The sequence below is a fragment of the Castor canadensis genome, chromosome 6 (genome assembly GCF_047511655.1).
Source record: "Castor canadensis chromosome 6, mCasCan1.hap1v2, whole genome shotgun sequence".
Taxonomy (NCBI): domain Eukaryota; kingdom Metazoa; phylum Chordata; class Mammalia; order Rodentia; family Castoridae; genus Castor; species Castor canadensis.
The window spans coordinates 163,059,519-163,076,437 of NC_133391.1; the positions used below are offsets into that span (position 1 = coordinate 163,059,519).

The window sequence follows — 16,919 nt, forward strand, 5'->3', positions numbered from 1 at the left end:
AGAGTCCAGTGTGAATTGAGTCCTGGGGAGGCCCCAGGGATGGGAATAACCTGGCCTTTGTGTCGCCTGACCTCTTATTCCCTAGCAACTCCTAGCTGCTCAGTGTAATATTTTGCGGTGTTTCTAATTTATACTTAATATATTGGCTGTGATTGCAAGCTTGCTAATCTCTCATTGTGACTCACAGACAACCACTTTTACTACATGAAAACAGGAGAAAGGACTCAGGACACAGCTCATCATGGCCCTCTCCTGCCAAGCCTGTCTTCCTCTGGATGGTAGAATTCACTAAGGGCTTGCCAAAGATTTGCTACTTAGCTCATGTATTGCATGAGCCGTTGGTGTTTGTTTTTTTACCTTCTGGTATCTTAGTATGGGTTCACAAACATTTATAAATTAGCTATATCCATTATTGGAAGATTTTTTTCTTAGCTATATGTTTTTATGCAAATAATGCCACTTCATCTCAGTTTCTTCCTGTATAAATGGGGCGGGGGGCGGGCAGGGTGATGTCTCCACCTTTGCCACTCTAATGAGAATCTTAATGCTTTCTCATCCTTAACCCCTGCATTTGGTGACTGGGTGTGTGTGGGAGGATGGGATTTGGCTCTAGTTTTTCTGTGTTGCTATTTTTTTCCTTCTTTAAGACAATTTAGACTCCTCAGTCTTGTTATTTTTAAGCTTCTTTTTCTTTTTGCCTGTGACAGTCATTGTTTTCCTCTGTACACTAACTCTAAAATTTCTTCTTAAAACTAAATATGGTCCCTGTCTTCCAGATGATTCGAAATTTTATCTGTCCTTAAAATTCAAATACCTGGATGCAAGGAACCACTCACATCTATTCTCCTTATTTACCGTAGCATGGTGGGCTGTCTTTCAATACTATTTATGTAGCATTATGAAAATATGCACACTGGCCAAGTGTTCCAAATCTGTTTGACAGTATTCATATGGCTTTTGGATGTTGATGAACGTTTGCCTGCAGATTCTCAGGCCTCTTATTTTACTCCTGTCTCTTTCTGGCTCAGCGTCCTGATTACATGGTCATAACCTTGGGGCTTGATAAATGGCACAGTGAGTTCCACAGCTATTTCAGCATCTTAATGAGTGGTGTGGGCCCCCTTGCCAACCTCCACAAAGAGAGACAGCTGCCCTCCTAATTTGTATTTCTCAGCATGATTTTTCAGAGCGAGTCTGAATACGGAGGACGATGACCTGCTCAGTGTGGTGGACGGAGAAGAAGGAATAGAACAATAATGAAAAGGGTGAAATGGAGGTTTGGTTTCACAAGATGAAAAGCTTTCATTGGGTTCATTAGATAGAATAGCCACAGATTGTGCCCAGGGCTGTCCCCTGGGGATCTCCCTATGGGACCTATGCAAGGGTTGAAGCTTCTGTTTTACCAGGGCTTTTGCTCTCATTTGGAATGAATCTTTGCTCATTCCTTCCCTCTCTCCCACCCTCCTTTTTTCTCTGGGTATTTCTAAGAGTCTCCTTTAGCACTTTGTTTTTTGGTTTTTGGCGCTGGGGATGGAAACCTGGGCTTTGCATGCTATACACACAGTCTACCACTGAGCTACACCCCAGCTCTGCAATACATTTTAATTTATGCTCAGAAATTTTGGGGGGTTGGGGGGAACCGAAGTTTGAACTCAGGGCTTCACATTTGCAAAGCAGACAGCTCTACCACTCAAGCCACACCTCCAGTCCATTTTGCTGTGGTTATTTTGGAGATGGGGGGTCTTGAGAAATATTTGCCTGGGCTGGCCTCAGACCTTGATCCTCCCAATCCTAGCCTCCAAAGTAGCTAGGATTACAGGTGTGAGCCACTGGCACTCGACTAAGATCCATTTTTTAATATCTTAAATTACTACCTTCTGAACTTCCATTTATAAGACCTGCTCAGGGTTTAAAATCTGCCCCTCTAGCATACTCGCTCATTCATTCAGAACAAGAGAGAAAAATGAGAAAATTTGTTCCTGTCGGTCTCACAGACTGCTCCATCCCTTACTTAGTGTCCTCATGAGACCTCTTTATAATTTCATTATTTCCTTAGCTTATTGGTCAGTCTTAAAATATTTTTACTAATTGCAGCATAGGACACATCTAACACATCCTAACTGTCCACCTCTGAAGGCTCACCAAGAGGACACAGGCAGATGATAGCCTCAAAGGTCAGGTAGGGAGGAGGTGGTGATCTTGTGATCTCTGTAAAGTCTTGTGACTCACTGACCTCTCCTTTGTCTATGCTGTCAGCCTTGTTCGGCTCATGTCAGCCTCCCCTCTCCACCTCAGATTGCACAGGGCTGACCAAAGCAACACATGTGCTCTGATCAGTTCTCACCCATACTCGTGGCAGCTTCAGATGTTGCCTCCTCACCCCTCACTGACTCCCCAGACACTTTTCCACAGTGGCCTCAGCTTGTAATTCCCCAGAGCTCCCTTCCCCCATGGTGTACTGGTCCTCCCAGTCTTCCTTCCTCTGTCATATCCTCACTATACTTGAATACTGTGTTCCTAACACTCCCTTGCCCCGGTTGCCTGAGAATTTGGCTGCTTCAGATGACACTTGGTGATTTTCACAGTGGCCAGGGAACCAGGTCCCTGTATTCAGTCTAATTCTGACTTTTCTGACCTGCATTTGAACTTGACCTCTGCCCTGTGAAGTCCATATTGGCTTTGCATTGTATACCTACTCCTATTGCCACTGCTAACCTCTGCTCCTTGCCTGCAGGATATTTTCAAGCTTCACATTGTTAATCACTATAATTTTAGTTACACCAACCTTGCCAAATCATCTTGGATCTCGATGTTACAGGGCAAAGTCCCTCTCCCAGGGGAGTCCCCTCTTTCCTGGGGGTAGTCATTCCCTTCCTCCGCAGGGCCCCTTCTGTCTACCAACAGACTGTGCAGGTATGTCGTGCACACTTGCCACCTTCAGTCTACCTCTAAGCAGACTGCAGCTCTTCAGAAATAAGAATAACAGTCAACAGTGATCTGTTCAATGAATACATGCAACATGTAATAAGAAACATTTGTTTAAAAGGCTCCACAATGTCAGGGCTTTGCATCAATGCATCTGTAATTCTTTTGATCCTTTCTCAAGTTTGCAAAATGGCTGCCAAAGCTATAACTATCGCTTTTCCTGACTTTTTTTGTTTGTTTGTTTGTTTGTTTCTGGGGACAGGTTTTCACTGTATAGCCCAGGTAGGCTGCAAACTTGCTATTCACCTGCCTCAAGTCTCTTGATGCTGGGATTACAGACCTGTACTATTCCCAGCTGAAGGAAGTTTTTTGGTTTTTTTTTGTTTTTGTTTTTTGTTTTTTTGAGCACTTGTTATACCATTGGGGTCCAATTCTAAATAAAGCAAATAAAGACTGAGTGAACAGTCCTGGGGCTAGGCCAACAGAGATTCCTCAGGAACCCTTCTTCTATAATGAAGGAAAGTCCTAACCGGAACCCATCCATAGGTTTGCCTCACATCTCCTTGGTCCTGTGGCAGGACTTTCCTGGGAAAGTGAATATCTGGCAAATGTGAAGGAGTGGCATGGTTGATGTGGAATGATCTCATCCCCAGGACAACCACCCTGGACACAGTAGGCATGCTTTAACAAGGGGTGGCTGAAAGGCCCCTAGAGATGAAAGTGTGGTAAGGAATAGAGGTGGCAAGGTGGAGAGTCAGACCACAGAAATGTTTGGATCTTATCTTGTGAACACACTAGAGAACATATAACAGCCATATGATAACAGATTTTGTGAATATACAGTTTACTCTGGTGACAGTTTTAAGGAAAGTGTTAAATAAATATACTTTCCTCATCTGTTGAGCATGACTTGATGCTGGATAACCAGAAGAAGTCTGGTACTTGACACAGAGCTATGGGATAATGTAATAAGGATGCACACGGATATGAAGAAATACCTACAGGCGTTGCTAGCATCTTCTAGAACAGCAGTCTCCAGCTTTTTCTTGCCAATTCAGTATGGATACTGTGTTTAAAAAATACAGTAAAAATGACATGATGGTGTCAGGGGCCTGCTTCCAGTGTGGAGACAGGAGAACAGGGAGCTCCCCAGCTGGTGCAGGCTGTTACAGGCAGGAAGCAGGAAAGGAATGAGAATGGAGGAAAGAAGCCATGGAGGAGGGCAGTTTTGCATTATTCTACCTCAAGGAAGCCATTGTGAGGACATGTGATTTTGCAGATCATTTGTGGGGTTTGGAAACAAAGATGTGACAGGGCACAATGGTAGCTAGGATTTAATGAGTGAATGTCCCATGGACACAATGAAATACAAAAGGCTTCTTCAGCACTGGAGAGCAGCGAGGCATGGCCTTTCTGAGCATTTGCTTGCTAGTTTGGAAGGAAAAGGCTCAAAGAGTGTATGCCCCCATTTTGGCTTGCTTGGTTTAGCCTTATCACACATTTGCCCAGAGGCTCCTGCGTCACTACCAGAGGCCTGAAGATGTTGAATTCAGTGATTTGCTGGGGGTGTGGCTCAAGAGTGCAAGGCCCCAGTTCCATCCCCAGTGGGGGAAGGAGGGAGAATCAAAAACTTACTGTTTGGGAATCTTTTGGAATATCTTTGAAAACTAAACAGAAATTTCCTAGAAAAAAAACCAAAATTAATATATATTCTTTGAAAATCAATGTGTATCTTAAAAAGTTTCACACAGTTTATTTGAAGCTAATGGAAATTCTTCATATCTAGTGTATTTGTTCAGAGAACTCATCAGACCTCAGAGTTCTCTTCTACTTCTCACTTTTTTCTGAGCATTTTCATCTTTGAATAATGAATGTTGTAGATGTGAAGTTGCATGTTTTAGTATGTAAGCCTGTATTAAATTAACATAGGCATTCATTATAGAAATCAGGCCCCAGATATTAGACAAGTGCAACTAGAATTATAGGGTTAAGCCTTATTCTTTTACTCTTCAAGTCTTTATGGGGAAGAGATGATATGAACCACATCAATAATCAGGTTTTTTCCCAGTAGCTGTATTTAAAAGTATAAAAGAAACCAGTTTCATAAAAATGAATTTTAATAATATATATAGCCTATACACAATGCATGGCTGTGCTCCAATAAAACTTTATTGACAAAAACAGGTGGCAAACAGGATATGGCTCTCAGGCTATCTTTTGCCAACTCCCACGCTACCTAAATGTATTCTTATTTGGTTTAATCCTCAGAAATTGATTTCTATTTTGGTCTTCTACCAGGATAGCTATTGTGATGAATTTCATTCAGGAATATCCAGGAAACATGTAGCAGGAAATAAACTCCACTGGAAATGGTGAATACTTCCTAGCTGCAAAACTGCTCTCCCCACTCCTGAATTTGCACCTTGCAGGAACAGTAGTGGTGCATAGTGTAGGCTTACAAGTCACTCTGCCTTGGTTTGAATCCTGATCTGTAAAGCAGAAGCTTTGTGCTACTACACAAGTTAATAAAATCTCTGCATGTATCTGTTGTGCTACTGTTGAGTGTTAAGTGTTCTTTGTATATTTTTGATAGTCTTTTTTCAGATATGTATTTTTCAACTTATTTGCCAGTCTACTTGTCTTTTCATTATCTCAAGAGTGGCTTAGAGGAAAAAATATTAATTTCTATTGAATTCAGCTCGCCAGTTTTTCCTTTGATGTTCCATGTATTTTTGGAATTATTTGTAAGGCATTATTAAACCCATGGTCACCTAGATGATCTTGCTTTCTTCTGGAGTTTTATAGTTTTGTGCTTTGTATTAGGTCTATGATCCATTTGGAGTTAGATTTTATGAAAGTTATAATGTATGTACCTACATTTGTTTTTTGCAGCTCCATTTATGTAAAAATGTATCCTTTCTCTATTGAATTGCCTTTGCTCATTTATGGGAAAAATCGATTAGTTACAGTTGTATAGACTGGCACACTTTTAAAAAAGCAAAGTGGGCCAGGCAGGGTGGCTCACACCTGTAATCCCAGCTATTTGGGAGGCAGAGATCAGGAGGATCAAGGTTCAAAGCCAGCAAGGCAAAAAATTAATGAGATCCATCTCAACAAATAAATTGGACATAGTGGTGTGGAGCCTATAATACAGTACTTTGGAGACTGTAGAAGGAGGGTCTTGTCTGAGGCTGGCCCAGGGCAAACAAAGTGAGACCTTATCTGAAAAATAACTAAAGCAAAAAAGGGCTGGGGGCATGGCTCAAGTGGTAGAGTACCTGTCTAACAAGTGTGAGGCTCAGAATTCAAACCCAAGTAGTGCCAAAAAAGAAAGAAAAAGAAGCAAATCTGTAATAGAGGCAATGCCTGCTAATGTTAGTTGAACAAATACATTAAAATCGTCTACAAACAGAGTCACAGTTTTATTCAGGCAATTCAGCCCCTCCCCTGAAACAATACAGACTCTAGTAAGGAATTCACATGGATGGCTCAACAGTTAAGAGTTAGGGGCTGGGGCCTTGGCTCAGGTCCTAGAGGCCTGCCTAGCAAAGGTGAGGGCCAAGTTCAAACCTCAGTTCTGCATAAAAAGAGGGAGGAAAGGAAGGAGGGAGAAAGTGAACACTTGTAGGAGGCCAACTTCAGTTGAAGTAAAGTGAAGATGGGAAGTGAGCTGTTTTAGCCAAGAAACACCTAAAATTATCTATCCATAATTGGACCAAAATGTAGGGTTTGTGTATTTAGCGGAAAGGTAGGTTGAACCCTATTTTAGGGTCCTTGAGTGTGAAGTTGAAGCTTTTGTCTTAATTTAGTGTCTGCTGGAAGTTTATGAACAGAGCATGATGGGACAGAGTGTGTGTGTGTGTGTGTGTGTGTGTGTGTGTGTGTGTGTGTCTGTGTCTTATTTATGTTCACAGATTCCCATTAAGCAGTTGAGGTTTGTGTGGGTCTGGGTACTGGGGCAACTCCCAGCTTAACAGTGAAGGGTCCCCAGTCCCCTGGCTCAGATGCTGACTGTCTTGAGGTCCTGGAGGAGTGTAGTTTGCAGGTTGTCCTTGGTGAGTGAGAAATTTTCCCACTCTGTAATCTGGCCTCCAGGGCTGACTCACAGCTCCACATTTGCAAGTCATGGAGCCCTTGCAGCTGTCCCCTTCTCACCTGGGGAGGAGGAGGTTGCCTTTTCTGTAGGGACAATTCTTTCTGCCTCTTTTCTCAAAAAAATGTGAAAATTAGCAAGTGGCAACAGCTGTGTATAATATGTAACAGCCTTGGACTGATGTAAGTACAAAGGACCTTTGTCTCTTGCTTAATTGGCTTTTGTGTACTACGTGTTCAAGGTCAGGAAAATTATATTGCTGCTTTAGTAACTATGCTTTTGAACCCTGTTCAAAGCATGATAAACTTCTTGTATAGTAATATTTATTCATTCACTGCTGTTGAGTTTTTGATGTAGCTAAGAAAGCAAATCAAGATAGAAGTTACTTTGCAGGGACCCCTTTGTGAACTAGGGAGGCATAGTAGGCGAGGAATTAGGGAAATTACATTATTTTTAATATATCTTAAAAGGGCCAGACTCAGATACTGAAAGGAGGAGGTAAAAACCAAAAAGCAAGAGCAGCTAGCTCCTCTAACGTGCTTTTAGATGTTAAGTTACAGGAACAGGGAGCCCTAGAGGGGCTGACTACTTCTCTTCCCCTTTGAGATATTAAGAAGCTGCAGGGCTCCTTTAGTGGGTAGAGAGACAGAAAAAATGAATAGGAAGTCCTAAAACCCACCTATTGTCCCTATGTTTGGGGTAGGCCTGTTATAGCACCCACCTTGGGCACCCATCCATTGTCTAATGATTAGGGGTTGGTAGACAAGTGACCACATGTATTCTTGCAACTCAAAAAGAATAAAGTCTAAACCAGCATTTTGAGTCTTTACTCCCGTTTCTTGTGTGGGGAGCAGGAAAGGTTTCTCCCTTTGTCCCCTGCTTTTCCCTACTTTATCTTGTATTACTAAAATAAATACTTTCACCTTGTGAGACTCCTTGTGAAATGCCTTGAAATGCTTTTCATGTGTGGATCTCAAGTACCTGTGATTTTGCATGGAAACTGGGAATGTGTGGGGACCCCAACTCAAATTAGGTAACATCAGTGTAAGGCTGGGATGGGAGTTCCTGGCTACGGCTTCTCAAAGAGTAGGACTGGGAATGACATTTATTAATGTAGCATGATTGAGCAGTGGTGAATTTTTATGGAATCCTTCACTTCTTAAATTTTTTTTTTCTTTCTTTCTGTGATTTGAACACAGGGCCTCACCCTTGCTAGGCAGGTGCTCTATCACTTAAGCCATGTCCCTAGCCCCACTTCTTAAATTTGAAGGAGTATAAAAGGTAAGGGCTTGTTTGCGTGTGAAGTTGGGTAGAGTAGACCTGTCCCCCTTGATGGTAGTGAAATACAAATATTCTCTCTCCCTGCCCCGTGGTGTTTACTTATCTCAATAGAGAATCGTGTGATGGTGCTTTTTGCTAAATAATTAGCACTAGTATTTCTTAACATTCTGGGAACCAGTCTCCGTAATGTGACTATGTCATGGGTCTCAGTTGCAGACCCCATACAGATGTACAAAAAGTTTAGAATGTTTCATAGAAAGATAGTCAGGACTTATTTTTAAATGATGGAAAGTAGAACTCTTTCATTTTAGAATGTTATGCCGCTCATTTGAAAAGCAGTTTGCTAACACAGCGGTTAAATCTTTGAAGACATAAAGTTTAAAAATGCTTTATTAAAGCCAGGTGCTGGAGGCTCATGCTATAACCCTAGCTACTTGGGAGGCTGAGATCAGGAAGATTGTGGTTCAAGCCCAGACTGGGCAAATAGTTCACGAGACCCCCATCTCCAGAGCAAAATAGACTGGAGTTGTGGCTCAAGTGGTAGAACAGCCTGCTTTGCAAGCACAAAGCCTGAGTTCAAACCCCAGTCCCACTTTAAAAAAAAAAAAAATGCCTTTTAAATATCTATTTGTATTGTTGTGCTGGGAGTACATTGTGGCATTCACAAAAGTTCTTACACTCTATCAAATATATCATACTTGAATTCACCCCCTTCACCATTGTCCTCTCCCCTTCCTGTCCCCATTGCTGGAACAATGGTCTCATTTTTCCATTTTCATACCTGTGTGCAGAGTATTTGTAGTATATTCACCCTCCTACAGTGAGACAACTGTCAGTTGTGTGCTAGGATCCTTGGCTCTTGTAGGTGTTTGTGCTCTCGGGGGTCTTCTAGATCAGGGGTTCCAGGACTGGCTGCCATCTTGTCTGCTAAGCAGGTTGGATCCCAAGAGCCTGCTTTTGTCAGGTCAAGGTGGAACTGGCTTTCTCTGCTCCATCTCGTGCATTTTTTTTTTGGTGACTTAGTCTATACAAAGCTTAAAATAAGTAATGTTTACTTTTACATAATCTCTAAGACTTGGTGATCATATCTAATTTTTAGACTTCAATTGAATTATCTCCAGAAAAAAAGGAGGAAAGGATTGATTTGAGAAATAAATTAAAACCTGTTAGAAGTACCTCTGACAATCTGTCAAGCTGTATTTGGAATTGTTCTTAGGCAGAAATGGTCATTATTTAAGTACGTTGTCACATGCGAGTGCATTTCATGGGATACAGGTTGACAAGTACCCCCTCTGTCACTGTCGTGTACTGTCTGGGCTTGGATGCCTGCCCTTACCTTAACAGATGCCCAAGGGGGAGGGAAGAGCCAAGGGAGTTAAGCCACAGTGGACCAGAGAGTTTGGGCCCTTTGTTGGCTGTCTGAAGTTGAGGTGCAAAGTAAAGATGTTGTTCAGCCTTCATTACTTCTGTTCATGGTAACAAATAGAGTGAGGTTTGCTGTTCTGATTTTTCTAAAGGTTTTCTTGGTTTAGTGGTTATTTCTCTTGACTGATATTTGTATGAATACATTATGTAATAAACCAGATTCTTACCTGTGTTGCTGTTGCCATCAGAAGTGTGTGGGTGTTTTTTGTTTGTTTGTTTGTTTGTTGTTTTAGAGATGAGCTCCTAGTGTGTTACCCGGGCTGTACCTAAACTCTGGGGCTCAAGTGATCCTTTTGCCTCGATCTCCTGAGTAGCTGGATTACAGGCATCTGTTCATATGCCTAGCCAAAATTGTGGTTTTAAAGAGCCCACTTTGTGCTGAAGTCTCCAAGAATGCCCATGTTTCTGGAGGGCCAATTGCTGCTGGAACACTGCAGTACAAGAGCACATCTCTGCCAGGGTCCACCTTCTTTTCCCTAAGAAGTTCTTCATCCCTTTGAGAGCTGCATCCTGGGGAAACAGATCCCATTTTATAGCACATCAGTAGGAAAATAGGTTCAACATGTACAAGTTTGACTCACACACTATGCTAGTTTTAAAGAATTCACGGTTCTTTGAGATTTACTTTCCTGACTGTTTGATTTTTGTTTGTTTGTTTGTTTGTTTGTTTGGTGCTGTAGATTGAACCCAGGTCTGAGCATGTGCTTTTACCACTGAGCTACATCCCGGTCTTTTAAATTGTTGCATTTACACAAATGTTAAACCACTTTGAGCAAGTCATTTCCATGGCTCAAGTCTAGAGTAATGTTACTCACCTCAGCCACCCCACTGCAGTTCTTACTGGAACATTGTATGTCCTGAACAGACAAGGATTGAAGGATGCCATCCGTCGGTACCGCACATAAGCAAGGACAGGCCGGAGTTCACAGGCTACTAAGAAAGAATTGGAAATTGAAGAATTGAAATTGAATTTAAAAGGCTTGAAATGCCCTCGGTCTCAAAACTTGAATAATGGATAGCAGATCTTTAAGGACAGAATAATAGAATTCTTCTTTTTAAAAAGTTAGTGTTTTAAAACATTTTATGGTTATTTAGATTTTATTAATGCTTCCTAAAAGAATTAGACATCTGTGATTAACATCTATGAAAAGTCATTGAAAGATTAAGGCAGATTTATTTTAACCTAGCCAGTTGTGGTGCACAGACCTGTAATCCCAGCTATCCTGGGTAGGCAGAGGCAAGAGGATCACAAGTTCAAGGCCAGTCCAGACAAAATTAGTCAGATCCTGCCTTAGAAGCAAAATACAACCAAAAGGGCTGGGGTAGTGGCTCAAATGGTAAAGTGCTCGTCTAGCATGTGCGAGGCTCTGCGTCCAGTCCTCAGTACCATGAATGAATGAACAAATGAATGAATAACCTAGTTATAGGCAGGTTATTGTTGAGAATTAAATTTTAACTTAGAAAAGAAATTTAACTTTGAGCAACCAAGGAAAAGGAGGCAATGCATTTTCTATTCCTTCTTTTCTCTTTTAATCATATTTTATTTTATCCTATCTTACTTCCTCTTTAGCAAAAGGTGGAGCATAAATTAATTACAGTGAGCTTATAGTTGTCAGATTGTAAACTTATACTCAGATTAAACATTTTCATTTCATCTAGAGAGAATCATTTTTCCCTTCACAGTAGATTTTAAATATCCTGGAAGTCCATGGTATGTGGTCCTGTGTTCCAACAGATGAGACAGCGCTGAGCTCTGTGACAATGTGGTTTATCTGAGTTATGATTACTGGTGATTCAAACAGTGGATGACAGCAGAATGAAGTTAGAATCCATGTGCCAGCCTGATCTCCTTATTCAGGATGTCCTTCGCCCAGTGCAGTGAACAGCATTACTTACTGACCTCTGTGGTAGACTCCAGGGTGTGCGGCTAGGTTTCCCCTTAGCCATAGGGTTGGGGGCTGCACCCCCATCTCACCTGGATGGGTTTCTTGCACTGTCGGGCTCAGTCGAGAGCAGAGTCCTTCCCCATTAGTTCCTGGCTAGGGGACTAAGTAGCAGGCTCTGAGTGGCAGGCTGATTCTCACCCCCATCTTTCTCATGGTCTGCTCAGAGATCCTGGGTTAGTTTTTTTGTGGGATTCACATATGTTGATAGCCATAAGAAGCAAGATCCACAGATAGTATATTCACTCTGCTTTTTTCAGTTTAACGTGAGCAGGTGTCACTCTTCTTAGTGCCATGAAAGCAGTATTCATAGAGTTAGGAAGGTCAGGTACCTTCAGGGCAATCTGATTCACAGTGCATCAATGCAAGTATTTCTGTTCTTTTCACTGTAAAGCACATTCTCTGATCTATCTGTCCCTGGCTGTCAGCATCTCTGTTGTCTTTTATTCAAATTTTAAGCTGTGGGACGTAAGCCTTGCCCACAATGGATTTTCCATGACAAGTTTAGCTTGCTGTAGTATCAATCATTTGTTTCTATCTGGGTATTCTGCATTCTTGTTATTTCAGATTTTAGGGGAAAAAAGGTATTCTATTTTTTGTTCTGATTAAATTACTCCAATCGCTAATTAAAGCCAATTCTATTTCATCCTGTCTCCACTGTCTCCAGGTGGCAAGCCTGCTCCTGCATCCATCCCTTCCTCATTTCAGCACCTCAGCCTGGCCTTTGATGCACTTATTTTTTTTTCGTGTGATGCTGGGGATTGAACCCAGGATCTGGCATGTGTTAGGCAAGCACTGTAGCACTGAGCTATATTCCCAGCCGTTTTTCTTTCTTCTTTTTCTTTTTTTCAAATTTTAGACAGGGTCTCGCTACGTAGCCCAGACTGTCTCATACTCATGGCCCTCTTGCCTCACCTGGGATTATAGGCATTCACTACCATGCCTGACCATGATACACTTTCTTAATTTTAAGACTTTTAGAGATAGAATTCACATGCCATATAATAGACTTATTAAAAAAATTTTTTTTAAATATTCAGAGGTATGTGCAACTGTCACAACGGTGAATTTTGGAACACATTCGTCATTTCACAAAGAGCACCACTGATTCCATAGCTATCTAATACTTCTATGGGTCCCCATCTCCTCCATCAGCCCTAAGCAACTACCACTCTATTTTTTGTGCTGTAGAAATCCCTGTTCTGGACATTTCATCTGAATAGAATCAGGTAGTGTTTTGTGACTGGCTTCTTTCGCTTAGCCTGATGATGATGTAGGATGTACTAATACTTCATTCCCTTTCATGGCCAAGTAATATTCCAGTCTGTGAATTAGCTCTTTGTATTCTTGTGTTCCTCAACTGTGGAGTGAAAGTATTTAATACAGTTCTCATCTATACCGAATATGTTGCAGTTTTTCTTATCCTTATGCCCTGAACAATTCAGTATAACAACCATTGACAAGCATTTACAGTGTAGCAGGTATTATAAACAATCTAGAGATGGTTGGAGGTATAGGAAAGGTTGTGTACAGGTTATGTGCATACTACACCATTTTATACAAGGCTTTTGGTATCTGCAAGGGGTCCTGGAGCCAGCCTGCTCCGACACCAGTGGGTGACTGATAGACTGCAAACCCCATTTGCTTTATCCATTTATCACTGCCACTCACCTGGTCTCCCTGCTTCTCTGTTCTTTCACCCTTTTCCATGAAGAACCTCCAGAATTCGGTTGGGTTCTGATTTTTTTTTTTCTCCTCCTTCTAAGTACTCCTAACTTGAAATGTCTTTAAAAATATATAATCATATAGAAATGTTTTATAAAATTTATGGAGTGATTTCCTCCTTTTAGTGCAGTCTGACTTTTCCCTTCTTTTGTGCTATCTCCTCCCCCACCATCCACAGCAGTGCGGCCTACCCAGTAACAACCTGGCATGTGTCTGTCCGGGATTTTATCTCGTTTGTATTCATGCACATATCCATAGTAGAACAGGTTTCATACCATGAGGTTGTTAAACATGCTTTTCTGAAGCTTTCTTTTTATTAGACCTTGTGAAAGGCCTGGAGCCAACTGGTGGGTCTTTCATTTGGTTTTACTTGTTAAAGACCACTAATATTTCATGATGTGTGGTAGCAAAGCAGATCCTGCCATCCCTCTAGTAGGTGATGACCTTGTTTCCAGTGTTGTCCTTGTCATCAAGAGTGCCCTCACACAGCAGAGGTAGAGCCTTGTCACACCCAGCAGATCTCTTAAACACAGTGACCATTCAACTTGAGCCCCATGTCCACTATCAGCCCAGGTCCCTCTTCCCGTGTTTCCCAGCCTGATGACAGATCACTTTCTCTATGTCCTAGGCTTTGTTCATGCTTTTTCTGTGCATTACAGCCTTCCCCTCCAGCGTTACAAGAACCCAAGCGCTGGTATGAATCCAGGCACTACGCATATCTCTTCAATATTTTCCTCTCTCGTGTTCCCAAGGATCTTACTAATTTGTGTCTTTGATAGACTTCTGACTATTTTAATGGTGATGTTTGGCACACTTGACAACCTCCTAAATTTCAAGGTCTTTGGACACAAAGTCCAGCTCCCAACTTGTTGGGATGCACAAATCACAAAGCCTTGCACACAGTAGGTGTTTAGTAACTATTCACTAGATGGATCAAGCTGAGATCCCTGTGACTGTAATCATCTGGGGTTAGACCTGTTCCTTCCAAAATCGAAGCTATTTGTTCTTTCAGAACATGGTTGTTCGTACCCCACAGGCAGTCTTTGTTGGGGTGAACTCCAGTTCTGGAAAACCAGTTGCCAATCAAGACCAGAGTGCTTTAGGGAAGTTTTGAAAAAGCAAAATGCCTTTAAGTTGCTCCTTATCCAGCCTCCAGCTGTGACATCTTTGAAAGTTCAATTCACCAGAAAAGGAAGTTGCCACCGAAAAAGAGAACCACCAATGGAAAGCCAGGGTTGCCGACACCCCCCAACCCCCCACCCCGTGACCACAGGGTGGGTTGCCCAGGGCAACAATCGGCCTATAGATCCCCCTTCCCCTGGTTAAATTACTGGGAAGGGAGCAGAAGTACAATGGCAGTGGGAGTCTGGAAATTGTGGCTGCTCCCAGTGGCTCCCTCCCTCTTTCCCTCCCCGCTCCCTCGCTGGCCAAGCTGTATCAAATCCTACAGCCACACCACACTAATTAGCCCAGAGTGCAAGGGGTTGTCATAGCGACCGGGCACTTTTTAAAGCACAGGAATGGTGTTCATTATTGTTCTGCGTCTTTAGTTAGCTGTGGGGAAAAGGTCAGTGTGGCAGTTGTTTTCCATATGAAGTTTGGCCTGAGAGCCTAACGGAAGGTGGAATGTCGCCGGGAGAGACTGGAGGATGGTGAGTGTGTGCCTGGGCTCTGGAGGGGAGATCCATGTGAGTCATAGCTTGGAGGATTCTTTAGTAATTCCAGTGCCAGTTTAGGAGGTTCTGTGAACTGTTCATTAGAGACTAGTGGAAGGGGAAAAGAGGTAGATCCGGCATATAGATCAGGAACGGGAAGGCTGGAGGGAGGGAAGGGCAGAGGGAGGAAGAGAGAGACACTGACTGACTTTGAGCCTCAACTGATTAGCTATTAAATTTAGAAGATTTCTCTGACATTGACAATGTGACAAAGTTGAATTTATCTGATACTTTATTTGATGCCTGTTTCTGTATTTGCTCCCTACTATTCTTTGTAGATTGTTACTGGTCAGATTATATTCCCAAATAAGTATCACAGACCCATCAGAACCAAATATCCTTCAAAACAGTTATTTGTTCTCCCCCTTTATTTTTTAAAGCAGAAATACCCGTGTAGCATTTGCCAAGGGTAATTTTGTTTTTGTTGTTTTATGCTTTTCATACTTTTCTAAACAGAGTTTAAACACTTCAAACTAAAAATCAGCCCCAGTTCTTTGGCTCTTTGCCCTCATTTGTTGGCTACACTCTGTCAGAATAGTGCTAAGTAAAGACAACTTGACCATGGTGTTTGTATAAGAAATTTTTGAGAGAAACCAGCCTGCTGGAAATGAGGGTAGCTGTTCTATCAAGCTGTCAGGAGATTTGCAGAGCATTCTTGAACTTTATTTTTTGCTCATTTTGAAAGTGTACAAAATAACGTGGCTTTAAGCTTGATTTTCATGTTTGTGGCTGCGTTTTTTAAGGATCACAGAATAAGACATGCCTCATTTTTTATACTTTTGAACAAGTATACTCTGTGGCTCTATTTCTCAGTCCTCTTATTCATGGTTATGTAGAATAACAAAATAGAAGTGAATTAAAAGGAATGTGTGCTTGGATTAATTAAATGAATCACCATCCGAAAACCTGGAAGTGGGAAATGACCCACTTTTGCTTCACTTCAATAAACTATTGTCCTGGCAGGAATGCCAGTTTGTGTGGCAACTGAGCAGATAGGAGACCGGATTTTAGCAGCTCAATCTTGGTTTGATTTCCTGTCTTTAATCAGTACACCCTTGGGCTCAGCAAGTATGAAACTCTCAATAAGTAGGGTATTTGATTAGAGTGAGCAAATTATTTGGCTTTTTTTTTTTTGTCGCTTTTATACACTGGTTAGGATTTTTGTTCCCTTCTTCCCCACTCTTCCTCTTTGTGTGTGTGTGTGTGTGTGTGTGTGTGTGTCTGTCACTGGCTCTACTGTATTCTTTAGCAAAAAATGAATTTAAAAAGTGAAGCTTAAAATGTAAAGGTGATATTTGTATGACAATACTTTAGATTCGTTTGAAAAAAGCTGCATTTAAAACTGGTGGTGTATCTATGGTCTTTCTGAGACGTAAGTATTTGAACATTGATATTTACATTAAGAAACTGGTTATCTTTCAAGAGTAGGGAGTACGCAGGCTCCCAGATGGGGCAGAGTTGGCTGGGCGATGGTTCTTGAAACAAGGTAATGGACCTCCACGTGGTCATTTTCTCAGTGCATCTTTGTGTCGGTTCAGAATTTGTGTGTGAGTGTGTGCGCTCACAACAGTGGTGATACTGGCCTTACTACACTGTCACGTCTAATGCTGCCATGTCTGACTTCCCACCTTCTGCATGTTTTAGATGCCAGACCAATTTGACCAGGCAGTTGTGCTAAACCAGCTGAGGTACTCAGGGATGCTGGAGACAGTGAGGATCCGCAAAGCAGGGTATGCAGTCCGAAGACCCTTTCAGGATTTTTATAAAAGGCAAGAGCGAGCTGAATGGATCCTTTTTCTTTTTAGGGGATGG

General features: G+C 41.9%; 1 protein-coding gene across 8 annotated transcripts in view; it reads left to right on the forward strand.

Annotated features, from left to right (window-relative positions):
• The window catches only part of Myo10 (myosin X), a 197,615-nt gene that overhangs the window by 143,209 nt on the left and 37,487 nt on the right, over positions 1-16,919 (forward strand). For 3 of the 8 annotated variants that reach the window (XM_020179611.2, XM_074077705.1, XM_074077709.1), the window contains one exon: positions 16,752-16,876. The exons of 1 other annotated variant lie outside the window; for it this stretch is intronic. In XM_020179611.2, coding sequence (XP_020035200.1) covers positions 16,752-16,876 — 125 coding nt within the window. Of the gene's footprint in view, positions 1-13,680; positions 15,045-16,751; positions 16,877-16,919 lie in introns of those variants that run through there. 4 more of the 8 variants (XM_074077703.1, XM_074077707.1, XM_074077704.1 and 1 more) reach the window with 3 other exon arrangements.